This window comes from Rana temporaria, chromosome 1 (assembly GCF_905171775.1).
Source record: "Rana temporaria chromosome 1, aRanTem1.1, whole genome shotgun sequence".
NCBI classification, from domain to species: Eukaryota; Metazoa; Chordata; class Amphibia; order Anura; family Ranidae; genus Rana; species Rana temporaria.
The window spans coordinates 293,443,190-293,467,241 of NC_053489.1; the positions used below are offsets into that span (position 1 = coordinate 293,443,190).

The 24,052-nt window shown below is 42.4% G+C and overlaps 1 protein-coding gene across 1 annotated transcript in view; it reads right to left on the reverse strand.

Moving 5' to 3' along the window:
• Positions 1-24,052, reverse strand: part of SPATA6L (spermatogenesis associated 6 like) — an 81,670-nt gene that overhangs the window by 42,680 nt on the left and 14,938 nt on the right. Inside the window, exons 2-5 of the mRNA XM_040326058.1 lie at positions 23,790-23,933; positions 23,559-23,696; positions 15,429-15,477; positions 10,635-10,676 (exon numbers count right to left, since the gene is read on the reverse strand). Of these exons, the coding sequence (XP_040181992.1) occupies positions 10,635-10,676; positions 15,429-15,477; positions 23,559-23,696; positions 23,790-23,828 (268 nt within the window). The 5' untranslated portion in view covers positions 23,829-23,933. The remainder of the gene's footprint in view (positions 1-10,634; positions 10,677-15,428; positions 15,478-23,558; positions 23,697-23,789; positions 23,934-24,052) is intronic.

Here is a 24,052-nt window from a genome sequence, read left to right on the forward strand (position 1 = left end):
CAGCTCCCGGTCCTGTCAGGGAGAGAAATGCTGATCTTCTGTTCATACAATGTATGAACAGAAAATCAGTAATTTCCCCTAGTGAGTCCACCCCCCCTACAGTTAGAACACACCCAGGGAACATACTTAACCCCTTCCCCGCCCCCTAGTGTTAACCCCTTCACTGCCAGTGGCATTTTTATAGTAATCCAATGCATTTTTCTAGCACTGATCGCTATAAAAATGCCAATGGTCCCAAAAATGTGTCAAAAGTGTCGGAAGTGTCCGAAATAATGTCGCAGTACTGAATAAAAAAAAAAATCGCTGATCGCCGCCATTACTAGTAAAAAAATAATATTAATAAAAATGCCATAAAAATACCCCCTATTTTGTAAACGCTATAACTTTTGCGCAAACCAATCAATAAATGCTTATTGCGATATTTTTTTATGAAGAATATGTAGAAGAATACGTATCGGCCTAAACTGAGGAAAAAAAAAGTTTTTTTATATATTTTTGGGGGATATTTATTATAGCAAAAAGTAAAAAATATTCATTTTTTTTCAAAATTGTCGCTCTATTTTTGTTTATAGAGAAAAAACTAAAACCGCAGAGGTGATCAAATACCACCAAAAGAAAGTTCTATTTGTGGGGAAAAAAGAACGCCAATTTTGTTTGGGAGCCACGTCTCACGACCGCGCAATTGTCAGTTAAAGCGACGCAGTGCTGAATTCGCAAAAAGTGCTCTGGTCTTTGACCAGCAATATGCTCCGGGGGTTAAGTGGTTAAATGATTACTATCACGCAAATCCCCGAGCATCATTCCAATGTTAATGCTCATATTAATATAAAAACTTTTTTTTCATAATGCAAGCAGTGTGAGTAACTGAATTTGACTTGATATGAGCTTCTTGCAGTCCTCATACAGCCCTCAAACTCTCTGCTCCCCATCATGAAAGTTTTTTTAGTTTCCCCTATATGCATCTGTGCAAACATTCAAGTGGCAACCCATCGCAAACACATCTATGACCAATCTGGCACCCAAATCATAGTATACCCGTTCTACTGGAAGGAAGTGTTAACATTGACAAAGCAAGTATATAGATGGGCACTCACAGGACTAGACTGGAGAAACATTGCAAATATGCCAGTTTTATTGCACATGTATATGTAGTGTTTTTATGTATACTTGTATGTTATTATTGAAGTTAAAGACTATATAATATGTCTACTGGGAAAATAAATACTGTGTTTATTGGCGTATAACACTCACTTTTTTTCCCTGAAAATAGAGGGTAAACTGTGCCTGCGTGTTATACGCAGGGGGCTGTGGAAAGTTTTTTTTCCTGAAACTTCCCTCTTAAAGTGGAAGTAAACCCTCCTATTGTTTTCAGCCAAGGAAGCTGCCATCTTTGCCTCTGTTTAATCTGCAACTGCCATGATGCTGCACATGTGATCAGTTATGAAACCAGCCATTGGATGGTTTGACAGTTTGGTTGAGAGCACAAGCAAATGTGACATCTAGCATTTCCGGCATGCCGGGAATGTTGACTGTTTTTTTAAACTATCAAATCGATGGGTTTACTTCCGCTTTAAAGTTAGGGTGCGTGTTATACAACTGTGCGTGTTATATGCCGATAAATATGGTAGTTATCAAAAACATACTAATTTAAGTATTGTAAAAATCTGGTAAATACTTGGTAGAAGAATGTCCCATACACGTGAGTTTAATAGCCACCTAAGGCATTAACATATATAGAGAAACTTTCTTTTTAAAGAGCACATTAGGGAAAATGTATACTCCATGATATTTAGCTTACAAAGTTGAAATCTTTGTAAATGAAATGAAATAAGAAGCATTCATTAAATGGGGTAAAACAGACAAATTCTTTCATTTGTGACTATATAAAACAAGTGACACCATAATAATAATAGACAGCATCTGTAAATCTTCACTTCTCCATCAAGAGATAGACTTCACTTCAAGTTTTTGATCAGTAAAACATGGTACCATGCCCCCCAGATAGCTCATGAATGTGTAAATGTGTCAATGATTTCCAGATTCCATATGAAGAAGCATTATGTTCCTAATCACTGTCCCTGGCCTTCCTACACATGAAAAAAATTAAACAAATGCGCCTTTCAAGGTACCTTTGATGTGTGTTCAGCTGAGCCTAAAGCAATAGATGAACTAGCACTTACAAAATGGATTCCTTTAATCCTGGTAATCCCTTTGATGACACAGACCATCATTAGTCAGATGTAGAACTGTTTTTAGAATACCTACAAGTAATCTGTTATAAGCACCTGTAGAGTGATCACCATAACCAAATCCACATGTACAGCAACAACAAAAAACTCATCTCCAAAACAGTAATATCCATGTTCATATAATCATTTACCCCATGGTATTTGTCTTTAGTGAACATGTTAAATCATATACTCTAAAACACATTTATATATATATTTATATATATATATATATATATATATATATATATATATATATATATATATATATATATATATATATATATATATATATGACAAACCTTGGGTTGATGTGTAATAGCCTTAAAATAGATAAACCAGTCTCTTTTTTTGGGGTGAAATTATAAAATCCATTGAAAAAAATATTTATTTATTTATTATAAAACTTGGACCATTGATTCTGAATTCTGTATAAAGTCAGACTTTCCCTTTTCATAAGCTGCATCAAAACACTTACAATTTTTTTTTATTCAAAACTCCTTTTTTAAAGCAGTTGTATGGCCTTATTGCGGTCATAACACTATTTAAATAGTGTTATGACCGCAATAAGGACATACAACTGCTTTAAAAAAGGAGTTTTGAATAAAAAAAATTGTAAGTGTTTTGATGCAGCTTATGAAAAGGGAAAGTCTGACTTTATACAGAATTCAGAATCAATGGTCCAAGTTTTATAATAAATAAATAAATATTTTTGTTCAATGGATTTTTATAATTTAACCCAAAAAAAGAGACTGGTTTATCTATTTTAATGTTATTACACATCAACCCAAGGTTTGTCATATATATATATATATATATATATATATATATATATATATATATATATATATATATATATATATATATATATATATATATATATGTGTGTTTTAGAGTATATGATTTAACATGTACACTAAAGACAATATTACTGTTTTGGAGATGAGTTTTTTTTTCAACAATAATACATGCACCCTTTAAGTGTTACTAAACCCACAACAGTAAAATCAGTCAGTATATGCAGCATAGCATGCTTGTTATACTCACTGTGGAACCTAAGGGGTTAATCCAGCGGATTGTGTAAATAGGTTGTTTGTTCCTGTCTTCTCTGATCCTCCCCTTCTTCCACAGTCCTCAATCCATCGTCTAATAGTACAGGGCCTTGGGGGAAAGCTGCACATGCTCAGTTTGGTGTGTGTTGTATTTTTCTTGGGATGGTGCATGTGATCGGCACAGAGCCAATCAGCACTGCCCAGACAGAGGATCAGAGGTAATACAGCCTCATAGAACAGTCAGAGGAGAATGAAATCTCCTCCTACAATCTTTAACAAAACACTAATAAGTCATAAGACTGCTATATACTGCTGATGAGAAAAGATATTTAGCAGTTTATATTTACTAAAATAATTGCATTTCCTTGTTCTGTGTACTGTGGGAGACCAGATATAGTGAATGCAGGCTCCTGGGTTTAGTAACACTTTAACTGTTTGCCTCCCTCCCACAGTCAAATGAAAGAGGGACAGTGTGGCTCTTGTTCTGGATGGATGTCATATGACGACGCACTCGCCTCCACTCCCACTCACCCATGGGGGCGCGCAGCGCACCGTGTTGTTAGGACACGGCACACCCCCGATCTCTGTAAATGGGGAAGAATCTGCTGCAATCTGTGCGCTTGGCGCCCCCGCAAGCGGGTGGGAGCGGCTGTGCGACTGCGCCGTCATATAACTCTTTAACCATCAGCGGCATCTCCTTGCCAGGGACATTCAGACATGTAATCAATGCACTGATCATCAGTGCCCTCATTACAATAAAGCGCCACCAGTGCCAGCAATCAGTGCCCACAAGTGCCACCAATCAGTGTCCATTAGTGATGCCAGTCAGTACTGGCTATCAGTGCTGCCCATCAATGCCCATCATTGCTGCCCATCAATGCCCACCATTGCCATCCATCAATGCCCATCAATGCCAACCAGTGCCACCTATCAGTGCCCATCAGTGCCAACTATTAGTGCCCATCTGTGTCACTTATCAGTGCCCACCAGAGCCACCCATCAGTGCTGCCTATCAGTGTGCATTAGTGCCACATATCAGTGCCACCTATCAGTGGCCATAAGTGCAGCATGTTAGTGCCTCCTCATCAGTGCCACCTAATCAGTGCCCATAAGTGCCACCTCATCAGTGCAGCCTATCATTGCCGCCTCATCAGCGCACATCAGTGAAGGAGAAAATTGACTTATTTACAAAACTTACTGACAGAAACTAAGAAAAACATATTTTTTTCAAAATTTTCGCTCTTTTTATTTGTAAAAAATAAAAAAAAACAGCAGTGATTAAATACCACCAAAATAAAGCTCTATTTGAATGAGAAAAAATTTATAAAAATGTCACATGGTTATAGTGTAACATGACCGCGCAATTGTCAATTTAAAGTGTGACAGCGCTGAAAGCTGAAAATTGGCCTGGGGAGGAAGGGGGTAAGAGTGCTCTGTAGGCAAGTGGTTAATAGTGTGCATTTTTTTTTTACATTGGAACCAGCAAAGCATATCAGTGAATTGTGGGTGCAATTCTCAGGCTATACCTCCAGCCGCAGGTCTGTATTGAAGTACAGACCTTCATTTACGGGACTGTAGAAAGTATCAATGAAGTGTAAGTTATGTCACCACACTTGTGCTCCAATGAGAAACACAAGTCCCAGTGGTCCTTTTAATCACAAAATCCTGTGATTGAATGATGCATTTGAAGAGCCACACACAACCACGCTAAATTAAGAAAATGTCAGGAGCCGCCACAGAGAAGAATTCCCAGATCCTATAAGCAGGGGAGGTTGGGGGATGGAGGATGCAGACTTCAACGTTTCAAGTTAAACCCTAAACATTGGCCATAAATAGGGACTCATGTCTTAAATTGATAAATTAAAGTAAATTAAAAGGAGAGGAGGAAAGTCTGGTCATGTGACCGACCTCTCCTCCAATAATCCTGTTCTATCTGCGGTGTTAACGAGGAAGTAAACCTTCATGGGTTTTACTTCCTCTATTTTCCCCTGCAAAGTAAAAGCATAATGGGCTAGTATGCATCACATACTAGCCCATTAAGTGGAACTTACCTGCTAACGAAGCCCACGATGTCCCCGCTGGTGGCCACATCCATCTTTGCCTCTCTTCCTCCTATTAGTACCTCCTATCAGCAGAAGGCACACAAACCTCTTATAAAGTAGTTCAGTTTGCTATTAAGGGGAAATAATTACTTCCTGATCCCCCATAGTATTTGAATAAGACCTTGTATCAATATTTTATAATGTTATTTGTTATGAATATTGGATAATGTAGGAGATACAGTATAAGGAGACAGCATACTACTGACACCTATGTATGTTAACATTAAAATTTGGAAAGTATGTTAATATTCAAAATAAGATGGTATCCTCTGATAATTAAGACAGTCAGAGGTACTTCTTTAAAGCGGTGGTTCACCCTGCAGAACAACATTTTAGCATACAATTCGGCATTGTAGCGCGAGCTACAGTATGCCGGTCTTAATTTTTTTATCGCCGTACTCACAGTGTAATCGTACATAGTAGATTCTGACTGCCCGCGGGGAATGGGCGTTCCTTTCAAGAGGGAGGGTGATTGACGGCCGGCTCTGGCGCGTCACGCTCCCCGAAGACAGCCGGAGTAGGTCTCGGCTCTTCACGGCGCCTGCGCACAGACTATGCGCAGGCGCCGTGAAGAGCCAAGCCTATTTCGGCTATTTCCGGAGAAGCGTGACGCGCCAGAGCCGGCCGTCAATCACCTTCCGTCTGGATTGGAACGCCCATTCCCCGTGGGCAGTCGGAATCTACTATGTACGATTACACTGTGAGTACGGCGATAAAAAAATTAAGACCGGCATACTGTAGCTCGCGCAACAATGCCGAATTTTAGGCTAGAAGAAAAAAAAAAATGTTATTTTATAGGGTGAACCCCCGCTTTAAAGCAGGGCATTTCATCCAGAGTTGTGCTAGTGTGTATGAATAATAAGCAATAAACAAAAACTGGTAAAGGGTTGCAAGATGGGCACCACACATGTTACAATCCGATTGTACTACTTTCTACCTTCTTAATTTATGAAGTGCAAGTATTCTTAACTGCGTGTTATATGTTTGTTAGACCTCAACAATGTAACTAATCATATTATTAAAGAAAAAAAAACACTCTTCAGCCTAACCCCTAAACCCCAGCTTACCTGTAAATCTAACCCTGAACCTGAGCCTAGCCCAAAAGCCTAAAGCCTTGTACACACGATCACTCCATCCGATGAAAATGGTCTGATGGACCGTTGACGTCGGTTAACCGATGACTGATGGTCAGTCGCGCCTACACACCATCGGTTAAAAAAATGATCGTGTCAGAACACAGTGACGTAAAACACAACGACGTGCTGAAAAAAAACGAAGTTCAATGCTTCCAAGCATGCGTCGACTTGATTCTGAGCATGCGTGGATTTTTAACCTCTTTCCCACCGGGCTTATTTTTCAGATTCGGTGTTTACGAGACTAAAACTGTTTTTTTTGCTAGAAAATTACTTAAAACCCCCAAACATTTATATATTTGTTTTTTTCTAACACCCTAGAGAATAAAATGGCAGCCATTGCAATACTTTTTGTCATACCGTATTTGCGCAGCGGGCTTACAAGCGCACTTTTTTTGGAAAAAAAACACTTTTTTGAATTAAAAAATAAGACAACAATAAATTTTGCCCAATTTTTTTATATTTTGTGAAAGATAATGATACCCAACATGTCACGCTTAAAAATTGCGCCCGCTCGTAGCATGACGTCAAACTTTTACCCTTAAAAATCTCAATAGGCGACGTTTAAAAAATTCTACAGGTTACAATTTTTGAGTTACAGAGGAGATCTAGGGCTAGAATTATTGCTCTCGCTCTAACGATCGCGGCGATACCTCACTTGTGTGGTTTGAACACAGTTTTCATATGCGGGCGCTACTCGCGTATGCGTTCGCTTCTGTGCGCGAGCTCGTCGGGACGGGGCGCTTTAAAAAAAAAAATGTTGTTTTCCTATTTGTTTTTATTTAGTTAATACTTTTTTACACTGAAATAAAAAAAAAAATGATCACTTTTATTCCTATTACAAGGAATGTAAACATCCCTTGTAATAGAAAAAAGCATGACAGGTCCTCTTAAATATGAGATCTGGGGTCAAAAAGACCTCAGATCTCATATTTAGGCTTAAATGCAAAAAAAAGAAAAAACAATTGAAACTGTCATTTTTTCAAATGACAAAAAAAAAATGTTTCTTTAAGACGCTGGGCAGGACTGCCGTTTTGACTTCACTTCCGCCCAGCAGAGCTATGGTGACGGGTGAAGGACATTTTTCCGTCACTCGCAACCCCAGTCAGCTGCCGAACGCACCCGATCGCCTCCGCCGCTACCGACGGCTCCGGTAAGCGGCGGAGGGTGCGGGAGAGCGGCGGGAGGGGGGGGGCTCCGGTAAGCGGCGGGGGGCTCCGGTAAGCGGCGGAGGGTGCGGCGGGAGGGGGGGGCCCTCTCCCGTCACCGATAACAGCGATCTCGCGGCGAATCCACCGCGGAGACCGCCGTTATCATGTACAGGACCGCCCACTGAAGAGATGGATACCTCGGTTGTGGCAGCAGCTGCTGCCGTTACCGAGATATCCATCTTTAAAAAGAGGACGTCTTTTGGACATGGGGCCGTGGGCAAGAGGTTAACCGATGGTTGTGCCTACTAACGATCGTTTTTTTCCCCATCGGTTAGGAATTCAAAGGTTAAATTTAAAGCAAGTTGGCTTTTTTTTAACCGATAGTTAAATAACCTATGGGGCCCACACACGATCGGTTTTGACCGATGAAAACGGTCCATCAGACCGTTGTCCTCTGGTTAACCTATCGTGTGTACGAGGCCTAACCCTGAACCTAAATGTAGCCCTGTAAATCTAGCCCTTAGACTAAATCATCAACCAAACTCTTAACCTCATGCTCATCCTGAATATAATGCCGCGTACACACGGTCGTTTTTCGGCATGAAAAAAAATGACACTTTTCAGCATGTCCAAAAAAATGAAATTTTTCCAACTTCATCATTAAAAACGATGTTGCCCACACACCATCGTTTTTGAAAAATGATGAACAAATCGCGGTGACGTACAACACGTACGACGGCACTCTAAAGGGGAAGTTCTATTCGCCTTTGGGCTGCTTTTAGCTAATTCCTTGTTAGTAAAAGACGATTCGCACTTTTCTGTCTGTTACAGCGTGATGAATGTGCTTACTCCATTATGAATGGTAGTTTTACCAGAACGAGCGCTCCCGTCTCATAACTCGCTTCTGGGCATGCGCGCGTTTAAAACGTCGTTTTAGCCCACACACGATCATTTTTTACAACCCGAAAAACGACGTTTTAAAAAACGACATGAAAAAATGCAGCATGTTCGAATTTTTTTTTTGTCGTTTTTCAGAAGCCGAAAAATGATGTGAAGCCCACACACGATGATTTTAAATGACGTTTTTAAAAATTTCATTTTTTTTTCATGCCGAAAAACGACCGTGTGTACGCGGCATGACCCTTGACCTGAACCTTAAGCTGCCCATAACATCAAGAAGAGAATAAAGGCTATTAATTATTAGTATGTGGTACAAGAACATCCACAATAGAAAAGGGTCAGATTCACAAAAGAGATACGACGGCGTATCTCCTGATACGCCGTCGTATCTCTGTGTTACGGCCGTCCTAACTATGCGACTGATTCATAGAATCAGTTACGCATAGCTAGCCCTAAGATCCGACAGGTGTAATTGAATTACACTGTCGGATCTTAAAGATGCAATTCTAGGCCAACCGCTAGGTGGCGAGGCCATTGCGGTTGGCGTAGAATATGCAAATGACTAGTTACGGCGATTCCCGAACGTCCGCGCTGCCCGCGTAAAATTAGGGCTGAGCCCTAGTTTTTCTAAGCCATGTTAAGTATGGCCGTCGTTCCCGCGTCGAAATTTAAAAAACCACATTGTTTGCGTAAGTCGTCCGTGAATGGCGCTGGACGCCATTTACGTTAACGTCTAAACAAATGACGTCTGTGCGACGTCATTTAGCGCAATGCGCAGTACGTTCGGCGCGGGAACGCGCCTAATTTAAATGGTGCCCGCCCCATTTGAATTGGGCGGGCTTGCGCCGAGCGCATTTACGTTACACCGCCGCAAGTTTACAGGTAAGAGTTTTGAGAATCAGGCACTTACGCTGTAAACCTGCAGCGGTGTAACGTAAATGGGATACGTTACGCCGCTGTGGAGTAACGTAATTCTACGAGAATCTGGCCCTAAATGTATTACATCGAACCTCTGCAATAAATGCATTTTTGATCTGAACATTCACCTCCCCACAACAGTCATAACCCCACAACAGTCATAAATACAGTTCTCTGTTCCAAGGCAACCATAAATGGTCATAAATGTTCAATTTTTCACATCCTACCCCAACAAGAAGCCTTACAGTATATTCAGCGCTTAAAGGGTCACTAAAGGAATTTTTTTTTTTAGCTAAATAGCTTCCTTTACCTTACTGCAGTACTGGTTTCATGTCCTTATTGTTCGTTTTTGCTTTGAAGTTGCTGTAATTCTGCTGTGATCTCCACACTTCCTGGTTGCCTGTTTTCTTATAACCATGGTACTGGGAGATTTTCACGGTGGTCTAAGCTGTCATTACTGTGTGTCTAAAACTCCTCAGAACCAATCAGATTTATTTTAAAAACAAAACACTGCCCTGGATTTGTTGTTTTTGTTCTGTGAGTCTTCCCGACTCACCTCTCACCCGGAACTTCATGTATGTACCTTTAAAACCGAACGTGAAACTAGAGGCACATTATATGAAAGACTAAATTCAATTTTTAATCATTTTTAAAAGGAATCAGTTAACTTTTATGTCTCTATACCCTGTAAACAGTCATTTCAGCAAAAACATTTTTTTCCTTTAGTGACCCTTTAAGGTATTACTCAGCCACTGTAAAGGTTGGTCTAGATGTGGGCAAAGAAAAGCCTTTGGTAGAGACACTGCTTACCTATTGAGCAACTTTATCAAAGATTCCTATAAATATATTCTATCAAACTAAATCTTTTTGCAAATGTCAATGTGAAAAGGTTTGTTTGCTTGCAAAAATCCAATTTTACATGTAAACTCAAAGGAGAAAAAAGTAATGTGTATGAAAGAGCATGACAACAAAAGATATATACCGTGGACAAAGACATTTGTACTAACATAAATTGATATACAACAATCAGGGAACGTTTTCTTGGAGTCCCTATTACATTAAACATTTAACCAGTTAACATTCAAACAGTTTGAATAATAGGGATAAATATTCTTTGAACATATAAATGCACAGATGTGCTTTTTCTTACCTGACTGGCCGATTTGTATCAGATCAAATCCAGCTGGGTGTTCTGGAAAGTGAAATATTGTACACACAAGTTTAGTATCAATAAATAGTTAACTGGATGATGCTAAAGGACACAAGGCAAGAATACCATAGAGCTCTGCTACAGCAATTATGTAGTAACCATATACCAGATCAGATGTGGTCATGACCCCCCTATACGTTTGTGAAATCCCAAATGACACATGAAAGTTGCCATTCAGAAGCTTAATAAGACCCTTTTGCATCTGCATATGGTGTGTTCACTCGATGATCTTTTTCTCTGCAGATTCCCCTAGCAATAGATCTTGTGGGGAGTTATGAGGGAAATCTGTCAGTTAGATTCCCCAAGGACATCATCTGGTAGTCAAAGCCACATAAGCAAATAAGAAGGAACTTAAAATAAACATGACATAAGGAGTCTTTCTGGAGATAATAGAAGTGCTTAAAGGGGTTGTAAAGGTTTATTTTCTATTTTCTAAATAGGTTCCTTTAAGCTAGTGCATTGTTGGTTCACTTACCTTTTCCTTCAATTTCCCTTCTAAATGTTTTTTTTCTTTGTCTGAATTTCTCACTTCCTGTTTCTCCTCGGTAAGCTTGCCCCCATCATCCGAGCCATTCTCGCTGGAGGTTAGTCAGCCAGAACAGCTTACTGAGGAGGAACAGGAAGTGAGCAATTCAGACAAAGAAAAAAAAAACATTTAGACGGGAAATCGAAGGAAAAGGTAAGTAAGCCAACAATTCACTAGCTTAACCACTTCACCCCCGGACCATATTGCTGCCCAAAGACCAGAGTACTTTTTGCGATTCGGGACTGCGTCGCTTTAACAGACAATTGTGCGGTCGTGCGTCGTGGCTCCCAAACAAAATTGGTGTCCTTTTTTCCCCATAAATAGAGCTTTCTTTTGGTGGTATTTGATCACCTCTGCGGTTTTTATTTTTTGCGCTATAAACAAAAATAGAGCGACAATTTTGAAAAAAATGAATATTTTTTACTTTTTGCCATAATAAATATCCCCCAAAAATATATAAAAAAACATTTTTTTTCCTCAGTTTAGGCCGATACGTATTCTTCTACCTATTTTTCGTAAAAAAAATCGCAATAAGCGTTTATGATTGGTTTGCGCAAAAGTTATAGCGTTTACAAAAAAGGGGGTATTTTTATGTCATTTTTATTAATATTTTTTTTTTACTAGTAATGGCGGCGATCAGCGATTTTTTTTCGGTATTGTGACATTATGGCGGACACTTCGGACACTTCTGACACATTTTTGGGACCATTGGCATTTTTATAGCGATCAGTGCTATAAAAATGCATTGGATTACTATAAAAATGCCACTGGCAGTGAAGGGGTTAACACTAGGGGGCGGGGAAGGGGTTAAGTATGCCTGGGTGTGTTCTTACTGTGGGGGGGGGGGGGGGGCCTCACTAGGGGAAACACTGATCCTCTGTTCATACATTGTATGAACAGAAAATCAGCGTTTCCCCCGCTGAAAGGACCGGGAGCTGTGTGTTTACACACACAGCTCCCGGTCCCCGCTCTGTAACGAGCGATCGCGTGTGCCCGGCGGCGATCGCGCCCGCCGGGCACACGCACGGGAGTCGGGGGCGAGCGGGGGGCGCGCGCGCGCCCCTAGTAGCGGCTGAAAGAGCCGACGTAGAATGACGTGCTCTCGCCCAGGAGAGCCAGCTTGCCGACGTAGAACGGCAGTCCGCGGTCGGCAAGCAGTTAAAGGAACCCATTTAGAAAATAAAAAACGAACCTTTACAACCCTATTAAAGCAGACCTTCTAACAAAATTGCAAGGTCTGCTTTTTCTTTTCAGGTACTCTATCCCAACCAGCCCAAATGCCCAAAACAATATGCAAAATTGGGGAAAAAGCCGGTGGGGGTTCATGTACTTACCTTACCTTGGTTTCCACCTGTGATGCCTAAGCATAGGTGGCATCACTATAACCCTAAAATAGTGTAGCACTTTTAAGCACAATCACTAGTTACATATAACATCATGCGTGCTATCAGTGTTAAAAAAGTCTCTTTAAAACATTGTGTATACTAATAGTGTCCTAATTCCAAAAACATTTCTCCAAACACTCTTCCTGTGCTTCTTTTTATTTTTACACAATCAATGTTTTTCATCACAGGGTCACGTGACTTCATCAAGGGGAATTGATTCCCCCTGATGAAGGCACTGGACCATGTGATGAAACCCATAGGGGCGAGGCTAAACTGGATGACATCATCACGTACAGGAAGTGGAGTAAGATCAGGATCTGTATACACAAATCACATTTGTTTGACAGGAGAAAGTGCTAATACTTATGTATGTGAATCTTCTCTTGTATGGGAGTGTGTGAATAAAAGGCAAACAAAGATAAAGCACTATGTAGTATTTTTTTCTCACATGTGGCTGAGTGGAAAGGGAGAGAGCTGGAGAAAGTGCCTTAAAGGGGAGATACCAGGAAAATCTGTGTAGGTTCTTGGACCACAATCCTGCTTATGAGGAGGTGTAATAATCAGGAAAGGGCCATTAGTGAAGCCATTGAGTACGTTAAAAGAGAAGTATGGGATTATGTTTTTTCCAGAATCATACTTACCTAGTCTGATACAGCATCTGTCCCCTGGCGCCTCTAAGACTGAGAATCGAGCCATCAAGCACCAAAGATTGATTGGTTCTCAGAGCTCCCTGAGCAGAGAGCTGGTGACTCCCAGTCACCAGCTTTCTGCTCTGACCCCGCCCCCCCCCCCGGGCTCACTGGAGTGCTGGGCTGTGGAGGGGGCGATAGCGGCCGGCTTAGGCTCTCAACAGCTCGCTGTGCATGTGGGTGGATCCCGACTCCATTGTCGAGATCTTGCTGCTCCAGGAGAAGAGCCGAATATGTGGGTACAACCTTGGAGCATTTCCAGACGGATGGCCTGCGGGCATAGGGGATAATGGACCGGAGGCCATCCAAGGCATCGTTCTTCGTGCATCCTCCTCCTCTCCCGGGTGTTGATGCCTCTGCCTCTGCTCCTTGGGCTTCTTGCTGCTGAGCTTGCCCCTGTCATTATTGCTCTGCTCGTAGCTGTCCTTGATTCCCCGGTCTGCTCTAAGACTGCTGGCCAATAGGGTCTCAGGACCTGCTTCCTGATTGTCCGGGAGAAGAAGCAGGAGGACAATAGTGAATATTAATTCGCTATTGACACACACAGTGGGCTCAGGGTGCAGTGCTCTGTGCCCCAAGCCCACCCTTTTCTGAAGCCAATTAGAGCCTCGGGCTCTAATCATGTGCTTAAAAAAAAAAAAACATTGAAATCCATACGTCTGGTGCCCTGCATGTAGCTTAGGGACCGGGTGCATGCAATAGGGGAGGCGGTGCCCCGTATGTATGGGCCGCCACTGGTTGTCAGACTGAGTAAGCATATGGGTCAGTACTGTGAGATTAAGAGAGGCTGCAAGTAGGACATATGGTTTGGTGCAGTTATATAGAAAAAGAGGTAAGTGACTCAAATCAAGAGGGTATTTTAGGAGGTACCAGGGAGAAGATCTGTTCCACAGAGATTTATAATTTAGTGCTGTCAAGCCAATCCAACTTTGTAAAAATAGAGAATGTGGCTAAAAATAGGAGAAGAAGGGGAGGCAACCCAGAATGGGGGGGGGGGTGTCCCCCAGTGCCCCACATCCCTACGAGGGAGAAGAAAGGGTTTCATTCCTGTATCAGGACAAGGGATCAGGGTGAAGACCGTTTGAAGGAGAACAGCCTTGTCCAATGGGCATAAATAGCCACCAATGTTGGAACCCAGCAAAACTTGACCCGATCAGATCTTCCAAGTGTTAGGTCCTTTGGAAAGATGCTAAATAGGAGAATCCATAGAGCTGACTCTCTTCACACACAGTTGTCTAAACAACTCACAACAGGGATGCCAGGAAAGCACAGTAAGCAAGAATCAATGCTATGGATTCTCCTACCTTGTACCATGAAGGGCTTTCCATGTCCCAAAGATAGGGAATTTTTCTAAGGTAAGCAGTGGAGGTCCAGGTGGAGAACAGCTCCAGAAACAGATTTAACACATGGACCCAGGGAGACTAGGGAATGTGAATTGCTCTGTGCAGTAGGCCTGTACAGATAAAAAGGAGCAACTGAGGGGGTGCACTAGAAGCATGAGATTAGCCTGTGGTCCAAAAGATAATCTCTCTTTACTGGAATGCTGGATAGACAACTACCCAAGGACCCATCAGGATGTAGAAGTGGGGGGCGCACCTTCATGCAGAAGGCTTTTCATAGGGGTTAGTTGACCTGACTTTGAGCACTATGAGTTGTTTGGGAGTTCAGCTTCAAGGGCCTGCAAGCACTTACTGCAGAAGTAGATAGCAGCATTGGGAAATTTAAAAGGCACCCAATTTGGCAGATGGCAGGCTGGGTCCTAGTGCTCAAACCCAAACAGCCTCACTCATAAGTGAGTAATGCAGAGACAAGGTCAAGCACTGAGGTAATGCCATAGCTCTGGATCTAGAAAGAGGATAACTTTTACCAGTACACAAAAGTCCAGAAAGGGACATAATACACAGCCCACAACACCCAGTACAGCAGAGTCCAGGTACAACACACCAAGTCAAGTTTAGGACTTTGGTGCTATATAAAAAAAAAAAAAAACTCAAGCAGCGATGTGGTGAGGAATCTTGATTGAAGTCAATATCTGAATTCCTGTGCCGCTCAATTGATAAGTTTACAAAAGATACTGTTACTGATAATTTACGAATAGTTTCCATTTAAGCAAAGAATCAGTGGCTCCACTTACTTTCCAAAATTTTAACCACTGCAGCTGGATCTACTTGCTTTTCAAAAACCTGCAAAAATAGCACAAATGAAAGATTAAAGACAGATAGTACCGTATTTCTTGGAAAATAAGCACGGGTCTTATATTAATTTTGGCAACAACAGACACAGTAGGGCTTATTTTCAGGGTAGGTCTTATCATGTAATGTGCTGTCTTCTCTCCCCCTCTCTCTCCCTGCCTGACAGGAATCCCCAGTGTGAAAAGAGTTAAAATGCTTGTAAAATCCTATAATTCACTCTATTACCGTAGTATATAATGTACAATGTGTGTGTTTCTGTAATATAATTGTGCCAAATACCTTTGTTATAGCGCCGCTTTGCACTTCTGTGACCCGCCAGAGCTCTCTATTACAGAAACACACACATTGTACATTATATTCTACTGTAATTGAGTGGATTATAGGATTTTACAAGCATTTTAGGGCTTATATTGCAGCCCCCCTGGAAAATAATGCTAGGTCTTATTTTCGGGGTAAGTCTTATTTTTGGGAAAACACAGTATCAAGGTGTCGCATTGAAATGGATTTAAAATGCAGAGAAGGTGACATTCACTACACATTTGCTGGTTTGGGACATTCAGATAATTTCCCACATACCAAGCACATTTGCTGAGAACAATTACCATCACATTAAAACTAAAACTACACTTACACTTTCTTTCCATGAAGAATAATGTTTACTGTACTATACACCCTATTTATAATCGGGCAAATGTCATATTCAATGCATATTTGCTACACATTTACTGAAAACATGCACTTTGCACATACACTTACATACACACAAAAGTGATATAGCAAAAGCAGTGAGTTAGACTGTGCGCAAGAAATTCTTGTAAGCATTCTACATTTTTTGGTGGAAACATCATGGCCTTTAACACTATATTTGTTACATTGTTCACCATATTAGATACTGTACCAAAAAATCTTAAAGCAGGAATAGCTCTGACCAGAGTTCACCGTTTTTCATAAGATTTCCCTCTTCATATTTCACAAACACAACAGCTGCATTATAAATTTAGTGAATATTACTGGCAAATATATATATACAGTATATAAAATATCTCTCCAATGTACATTTAAACAGCAAAAAGAACATTTTTAAGTAGGATGGGGAAGGTGTAAACTCTTCGGGCCAGATTCACGTAGCCCGGCGCTTTTTTATGTCCGGCGTAGCCTATCTCAGATACACTACGCCGCGGTAACTTACAGCGTATTTCCCGTATCCACAAAGAATTTGCGCCGTAAGTTACGGCAGCGTAGTGTAAATGTGTCGGCGTAAGGGCGCGCAATTCAAATGGCTAAGTTGTGCGCGTGTTTTATGTTAATACGTCTTGACCCGACGTAAATGACGTTTTTTCTGAACGGCGCATGCGCCGTCCGTGGGGGTATCCCAGTGCGCATGCTCCAAATTAACCCGCAACAAGCCAATGCTTTCGACGTGAACGTCATTCTACGCAAAGCCCTATTCGCGAACGTTTTACGCAAACGACGTACACAACGGAAAATTTGACGCTGGCCCGATGTCCATACTTAACATTGGCTACGCCTCATATAGCAGGGATAACGTTACGACGTAAAAAAATGTGCCGGCCGGACGTACGTTTGTGAATTGGCGTATCTAGCTAATTTGCATACTCAACGTGGAAATCGACGAAAACGCCACCTAGCGGCCAGCGTAAATATGCACCTTAGATCCGACGGCGTACTAAGATGTACGCCAGTTGGATCTAGCCCAGCTTCAGGCGTATCTTGTTTTGTGGATACAAAACAAAGATACATCGGAGCAACCTAGAAGTTACGCGGCGTATCAATAGATACGCCAGCGTAACTGCTTCGTGGATCTGGCCCTTCATGTATAGTATATATACTTCCATTACATTTTTTGCCCTGGTGGTCACCGACAGTGGAAGTAAGGGATATGTCTTCAATAGGGACACAAAAAGCAATGAAAAAAACACGTCAGAGATTCTGACCTTTCATTACAAAAAAGTTGATTAACTTTTGATCAAATCGTTATTCACATGAAAGCTGTTTGCTGCATTCTTAATTTGTTGCCAAGTTACATAACTCCCTTTCTACTTAACTTTAGGTTTGACATTCATTTTAATCAACCTGAAAAATATGATTCATGTTTTCTCAACTGCACTGAAAAAAAGCATTCTGACATTTATCTGAACATCACAAAAAGATATTAAAGACGTTGCCATGTGTAAACCATAAAAATGGCTCTGGGCATAAAAGAAAATCTGCCACAAATGGCCTAAAAAAATAAAAAAAAACTTTTGAAAGAGCCTGTGATGAAAACTGCCAACCCTTATGTTTCACACAATCGTGCTCTGTGACAGATGCCAAGGCTCCCGGGCTGGCATCCTTATCCCTGCTTTATTACTTAATGGGTCATAGACCCAAAACAAGCATGCAGGTGAGATATATTAGCACTTCACTGGTCCAAAGAACACCGATAAACAGCTTATACAGATATAGTATGCCGAACAAAAAGAATATTCTGTAATCCTTTACATGTCATTCCAACAAGACACTTGTACCAGTAAAAATACATACCTTCGCCAAGCAAAATTATGCATGAGGCCATACTTCAATATTTACATATATAGTGTGATTTATTTTAACTAGTGTGGCTTTATATATAATGGCTGATTTTTTTTTTGTATAGGTCACTGGAGTGCAGTAAAATAAAATTATCCGAGCTGCGGTGGCTCAACGCGATTGGCACTGCGCTGACAAGCCATTCACCTCTGAAGCTAGGGGTTCGGATCCCGGTCTCGGCTACATGTGAATTGAGTTTGGTGGTCTCAGCCCGGCTCCCGGTGGGTGTGCTATGCGAGGTAAGCCTGCGCTTAGTACGCCCACCACACTTACACACGCACTCGAAATTGGGTTAACATGCACGCATTTTGACCACGCGGTCTCTAAAAAGAGAGGCGAAGGACTAACGGGGCTGGTTGAGCGGGCTAATCCTCTCACTCCCTTATAGGGAGTCCCTCTGCCCGTTGGGCTTCAAAGAGGAGCAGGTAGGGCGGGCTGTGTGGGAGGACCCCCTCACACACCCGCCATTGCCACCCGGGGAATGGAGAAAGGTGGCAGATTGCCTCTGGGGGAGGCCTGCCTACTCCCAACTCCTGCAGTCCGGCTCCTCTCTCAAGTACACGCACAAAATACACTTTAAAAAAAAAAAAAATTATCCATAGGTCTGAGTTTAAAGGACAAAGCTGTAATTTAATACCTTCTAGTATTCGACATTGATATGCCTGTATAATGAGGCAGGACCCAGTGGCGTATCATCCATGTGCTCGATACGTGCGTTGCACACAGGCCCTACCCTCCCTTAGGGTAGGGCCTGTGTACGTTGCACACATGGATGAGCTGCTGCCATTCCACCTGTGCTCTAAAGTGCCTCTCCCTCTGCTCTTATGTGCTCCCCCTGCCCCCACTCCAGTGCTGCAGGGAATGCACAGGGTGATTTAACTCTCAAAAGAGACCCCCCCAGACCCACCCTGTACTGTATCTTCCCCTTCACTGATCCCCCATGCCCCCCTCCCTTCAGCGCTGCTGGCCAGCTTCCCCTGTCATATTTAGCAGCCCCTTCCTAAATTAACACAGTGAGCGATCGGTACAGACTGATCCTATGTTCATTCATCACTATGCTTCAGATGTGAATGAATAGTGTATATCCAGAGATTTCTATTAATTCATCTGCAGTTTAGCTCTCGGTCTCAAAAAAGAGACATCAGGGGTTTGCTTGGATCCCTGATGTTTTATCAAAGCCTGCCCAAAAAAACAACAACATTGTAAAAAAAAAAAACATAGCAACCACTCGTTCACACGGGGTATACTGCAGAGTACACCCATGTGAAGCGGTGTTTACCTGCATGGGGATGTACTGGTGTCCTGAGAATTCCTGGGGGATTATACTGGACTGGGGGAGTTAAACTTGGAGATATATTGTCTTGGAGGGGATAAGAATTGTACTGAGGTACAGACAGACCTGGGTGGGATTATACTGGAGGAGAGACTCACCGGAGAGGATTGTACTGGGGGACAGGCCGACCTGGGGGGGGGGGGGTTATACTGGGGGACAGACTGACCTGGGGTAAAAAGATTGACAGACTGACTTTGTTTGAATTAACTACGCCCATTAAGCCTGCTGGGTAATGATGAAAGAATACAGAAGCAAGACAAACAGGTGGTGGACGGGCTGGCGGCAGAGACAGAAGCTGTTGGAAAATGCCAGGACTTGACTCAGAATGATGGAAGAATACTGAAGCATTAGCGGTAGTGGGTAAACCAGCAGGCGTGGACAGACGGTAACAACTTTGGCCAGGTCATTTGGGTGACAACTGCCCCTGTCAATGAGATGCAGGAGAAGCTGAAGCTCCCGAGCCCCCCTCAAAACTCTGCCCAGGGCAGGTTTCCTCCCTTGCCCCCCCTCCCTGTACCGGTCCTGCTGGTGACCACTCAGCGAATATCGCAAAAATTCGGACCGGAACTGTAAACCCTATTAAAGTCTACGGGGCCCGAACCTGAAAAATCAAAAGTCCCCATTTTGAAGGCTTACATGCCAGTTATTGGCCATAAAAAGGTTATGGAGGCCCGTGTACTGCAATGTAGCAATGCAGGTTTTTGTTTTTTTTAAAAAGATCAGCAGTGATTTTAATGATGCTTAAAGTGAAACAATAAAAATAAATAATTCCATTAAATATAGTGCCTGGGCCTCCTTAGTCTTCCTGCAAAGTGGCGCATATGTACCGTGTATAGAACCTGCTGCAGCAAAACTGACATTAATAGAGAAAGAAAAAATGACATTTAAAATGATTTTCCCTGCAAGCTTTCTTTATTTGGAATTTGGAATTTAGACGCTGGGCAAGTGGGTGGCAACGAGTGGACCTTAGATTGTAAGCTCCTTGAGGGTAGGGACTGATGTGAATGTACATTGTATATGTAAAGCGCTGTGTAAATTGACGGCGCTATATAAGTACCTAAATAATAATAATAATAATAATAATAATAATAATAATAATAATTTGATATATGTGTTATAATTTTTGTACCCACTAGAGGTCAATGGTTGCACATACCACTTCCATTGTGATATATATAGTATATTTTTGGTGTCATATGCAATACTCCCACTAGGAGTCACTACTTTATTTTATTTATTTCGTATTTACATCACATAGTATTTTTTGGGAAAAGAGGGAGCGCTTCACATAGTTTTCTTTTTACTCTGGTCTGCTAATAACAGTTGGTGTTAAGCAGCAACCTCTTAGATTTAATATATAGCACTTTCTTTATATTAGTAGCGCAGAAGTACATTTCTTTTTATATGACTGCCAATTTGTTGTTTATCAGTGTTCTCCCATCTCTGTAGGCTCATGTTATTCCCTTCCTCTACCTAAGAACCAACATCACAATCAAGTAATGTCTGTGCATCAGTGTTGCCAACCGTACGTATTTTTACGGACAGTTCGTAAAAACTGGCACTTTTTTCCCCCCGTTCGTAAATGTCCGTGGTTGCGGGAATGTGCCAGTAAAGATAGCCGAGATCGGTTTGGCTTGGAACTGCCATGGAGATTGGAGGCAGGGGGTGATGGTGGCTGCGGTGGCACCGCAGAGGGGGATGGAGGCAGGGGGAGATTGGAGGCAGGGGGTGTTGGTGGCACCGCAGAGGGGGATGGTGGCAGGGGGCGATGGAGGCAGGAGGTGATTGGAGGCAGGGGGCCTGGGGGATATCGGAGGCAGGGGGTGTTAGTGGCAGGGGGTGATTGGAGGCAGGGCGTGTTGGTGGCACCGGAGAGGGGAATGGTGGCATCGCAGAGGGGAATGGAGGCAGGGGGTGATTGGAGGCAGGGGGCCTGGGGGAGATTGGAGGCAGGGGGAGATTGGAGGCAGAGGGAGATTGGAGGCAGGGGGAGATTGTGGCACCACAGACGGGGGTGAAGGCAGGGGGTGTTGGTGGCAGAGGGGATAAGGCAGGGGGACTAAATAATTTGCCCTTATTATATCGAAAAAAAAAAATTTACCTTTATATCGACCTTAAATCACATTGCTAATCGCCTAGCGTACTTGTAGCCTAAATACTGAAATCTGCACCTAAAAATGTAATTTAGTAACTTATGTAAAATGCCAGTAAAAATGTGCCTGCGCCAGTAAATTTCGGGTGTCGTGCCAGTAAAATTCAATCTGGTAGGCTGGCAACACTGCTGTGCATCCTCAAGTGGCTGACGCTGTGTTCAAAAATGTAGCTGACTCCTCCATGCATGATGCTGGGGCTATGGCAGGAGTAGCTGTGGACAAAGAGGCAGAATAAGCCTCTCTTGCAGCTGCGGTGGACTGCGCACTAGTGCCAGCTTGGGTCATAAAGGATGAGGAGGATGATTTAGTAAGTCAGTCCACCACCTCCTCTGCATGCTGTAGCTGGATAGCACGTCAACATCACTAACCAGAGACAAATGTGCCCTGTCTGAGGGGGGACCACATCCACCTTTGCCCCTGGACACAAACGCTGCTGGCCCCTGCATGAGCTGTAGTATGTGTTTATTTGTCCAGTTCCGAGTGGTTTCTCTCTGCCCAAGCTGCGTAAGGGGGCACAGGTCACGATCTCAGGAAACCGATAGAAAGGAAGCCTGTTGGGGCCACTTTGAACTTCAGGACCTTACTTCATTAGTTCAGGAAAAGGGCTTCACTTGGTGGGAGCCAACAAAGGGGATGGGGACTTCAGAAGATGGCAGCAGTTGAAGGAGCCGAGTCAGAGTCAAGGGTGGAAACGCTCACCTGTCTTCTTTCCTTCTCACAGCACTTATAAGTAGGATCTTCTGAACAGAGAAGCTACATTTTGTGTTTAGGCTCCATCCTCTGAGAAGCTAGCAAGAGGGACGACCTGGCTAGAAACCTAAGAAGGCCTTGGCCAAGGCAAATTGATCAGGCCAAGGGCAGGGGAAAACTCAAGGTCTTTGGCCACACACTACTATCAGCCCAGAAGGGCAAGTGTCTAGAAGGTAGGGGATTTAGAGATGCTTTGTCAGTATATTGCTGTCTGTGTCTCTGCTAGGGAGATTCCTGCTCTCTCATTTTCCCGATGACCATTGTCACTAGGACTTAAAGTGAGAGGAGAAACAAAAATGTGAGTTGTCACCAGATCAGGAATAGAGGGAAAATCATATTACTCATTCCCTACTTCATCCTACTTCCAAATGAAAAATAAAACAGGTTTTGGCCTTAGACACACTGTCTGTCTCAAGCAGAACTAAACATTCTTTACAGCCAAGCATGCTGCTATCTTAGCATCTGTTTGGTCTGCAATTGCTATAGTGCTGTACATATGATCAGTTGACAGCACCCAATTGATAAACAAGCAACTGTAAGGCCTTGTACACACGACCGAACATGTCCGCTAAAACTGGTCCGCGGACCAGTTTCCGCGTACATGTCCCACCGTGTGTAGGGCCTAGCGGACAGTTTTCCGGCCTAGCGGACAGGTTTCCAGCGGACAAAAGTTTCTTAGCATGCTAAGAAACTTGTCCGCTGGAAACATGTCCAATGGTTAGTACGACTCATCGGACATGTCCGCTGGTTATGACGTATAACCAGCGGCCCGAAATCCTGCGAATGCGTCGAATTGATTCGACACATGCGGCATTGAACTTGCGTGTTAGAGAACGTCGGTGTCTTATATGTCACCGCGTTCTCTGTGGGATTTTGGTCTGATGGTGTGTACACACATCAGACCAAAAGCTCCCAGCAGACATGTCCGATGAAAACGGTCCGTGGACCGTTTTCATCGGACATGTCTGCTCGTGTGTACAAGGCCTGACAGTTATGATTCAACAGTTAAACTGATGGATTTAGTTCTGCTTTAAGAAAAACCTCCAATGACATATCTTTATTTTTTCACATAAAAATACTTTAAACCTTTATAATTCAGAGTAATCCTAGTATCTCTTATGTTTTAGTATGCATAGATGACCACCCCAAACTAGACATCTAATACTTCCTTACAAGCATGATATAGGTTAATATGTTTTGGCAAGGCACATGACTACAGTGACAACCTATAAAAGCGGACTTCTCACCTTTTCAAACCTCATTTTTTCATGAAACAGTAGTGGGAATACAGCAGGAAGGCACCGTGTCTCTTTGCACTGACCCAGAAGGCGAACACCAAGGAAAATGTCATCTTTATCTGGCAAGAATACCCCAGGACAGGTGACCTAGATAGGAAACAAAATCCCATTGCGTTATATTTCTATCCAATATTAATGCAATATTTTATTCTTCGGTATTTTACCCATAGCAACACTTACAGCATGTATCTGAATCTCCACCACAACTTTCAGAGGCATGTCTGGGGAAGCTGAGAGCAAGTAGTAACTAGTTGTATTTTAATCGATGGATACTTTTGTCAGCAAAGATGTTACTTAGCCATAACAGGTCAAGACACCGTATCTCTGCAAAGAGAAACACACTTTCATAAATTGTACTGTATTATTATTATTATCATCAATGTGATAATCATTTCTAGGGACATTTGCTTGCTATGTTAACTCAAGAGAACTTACAAAGACTA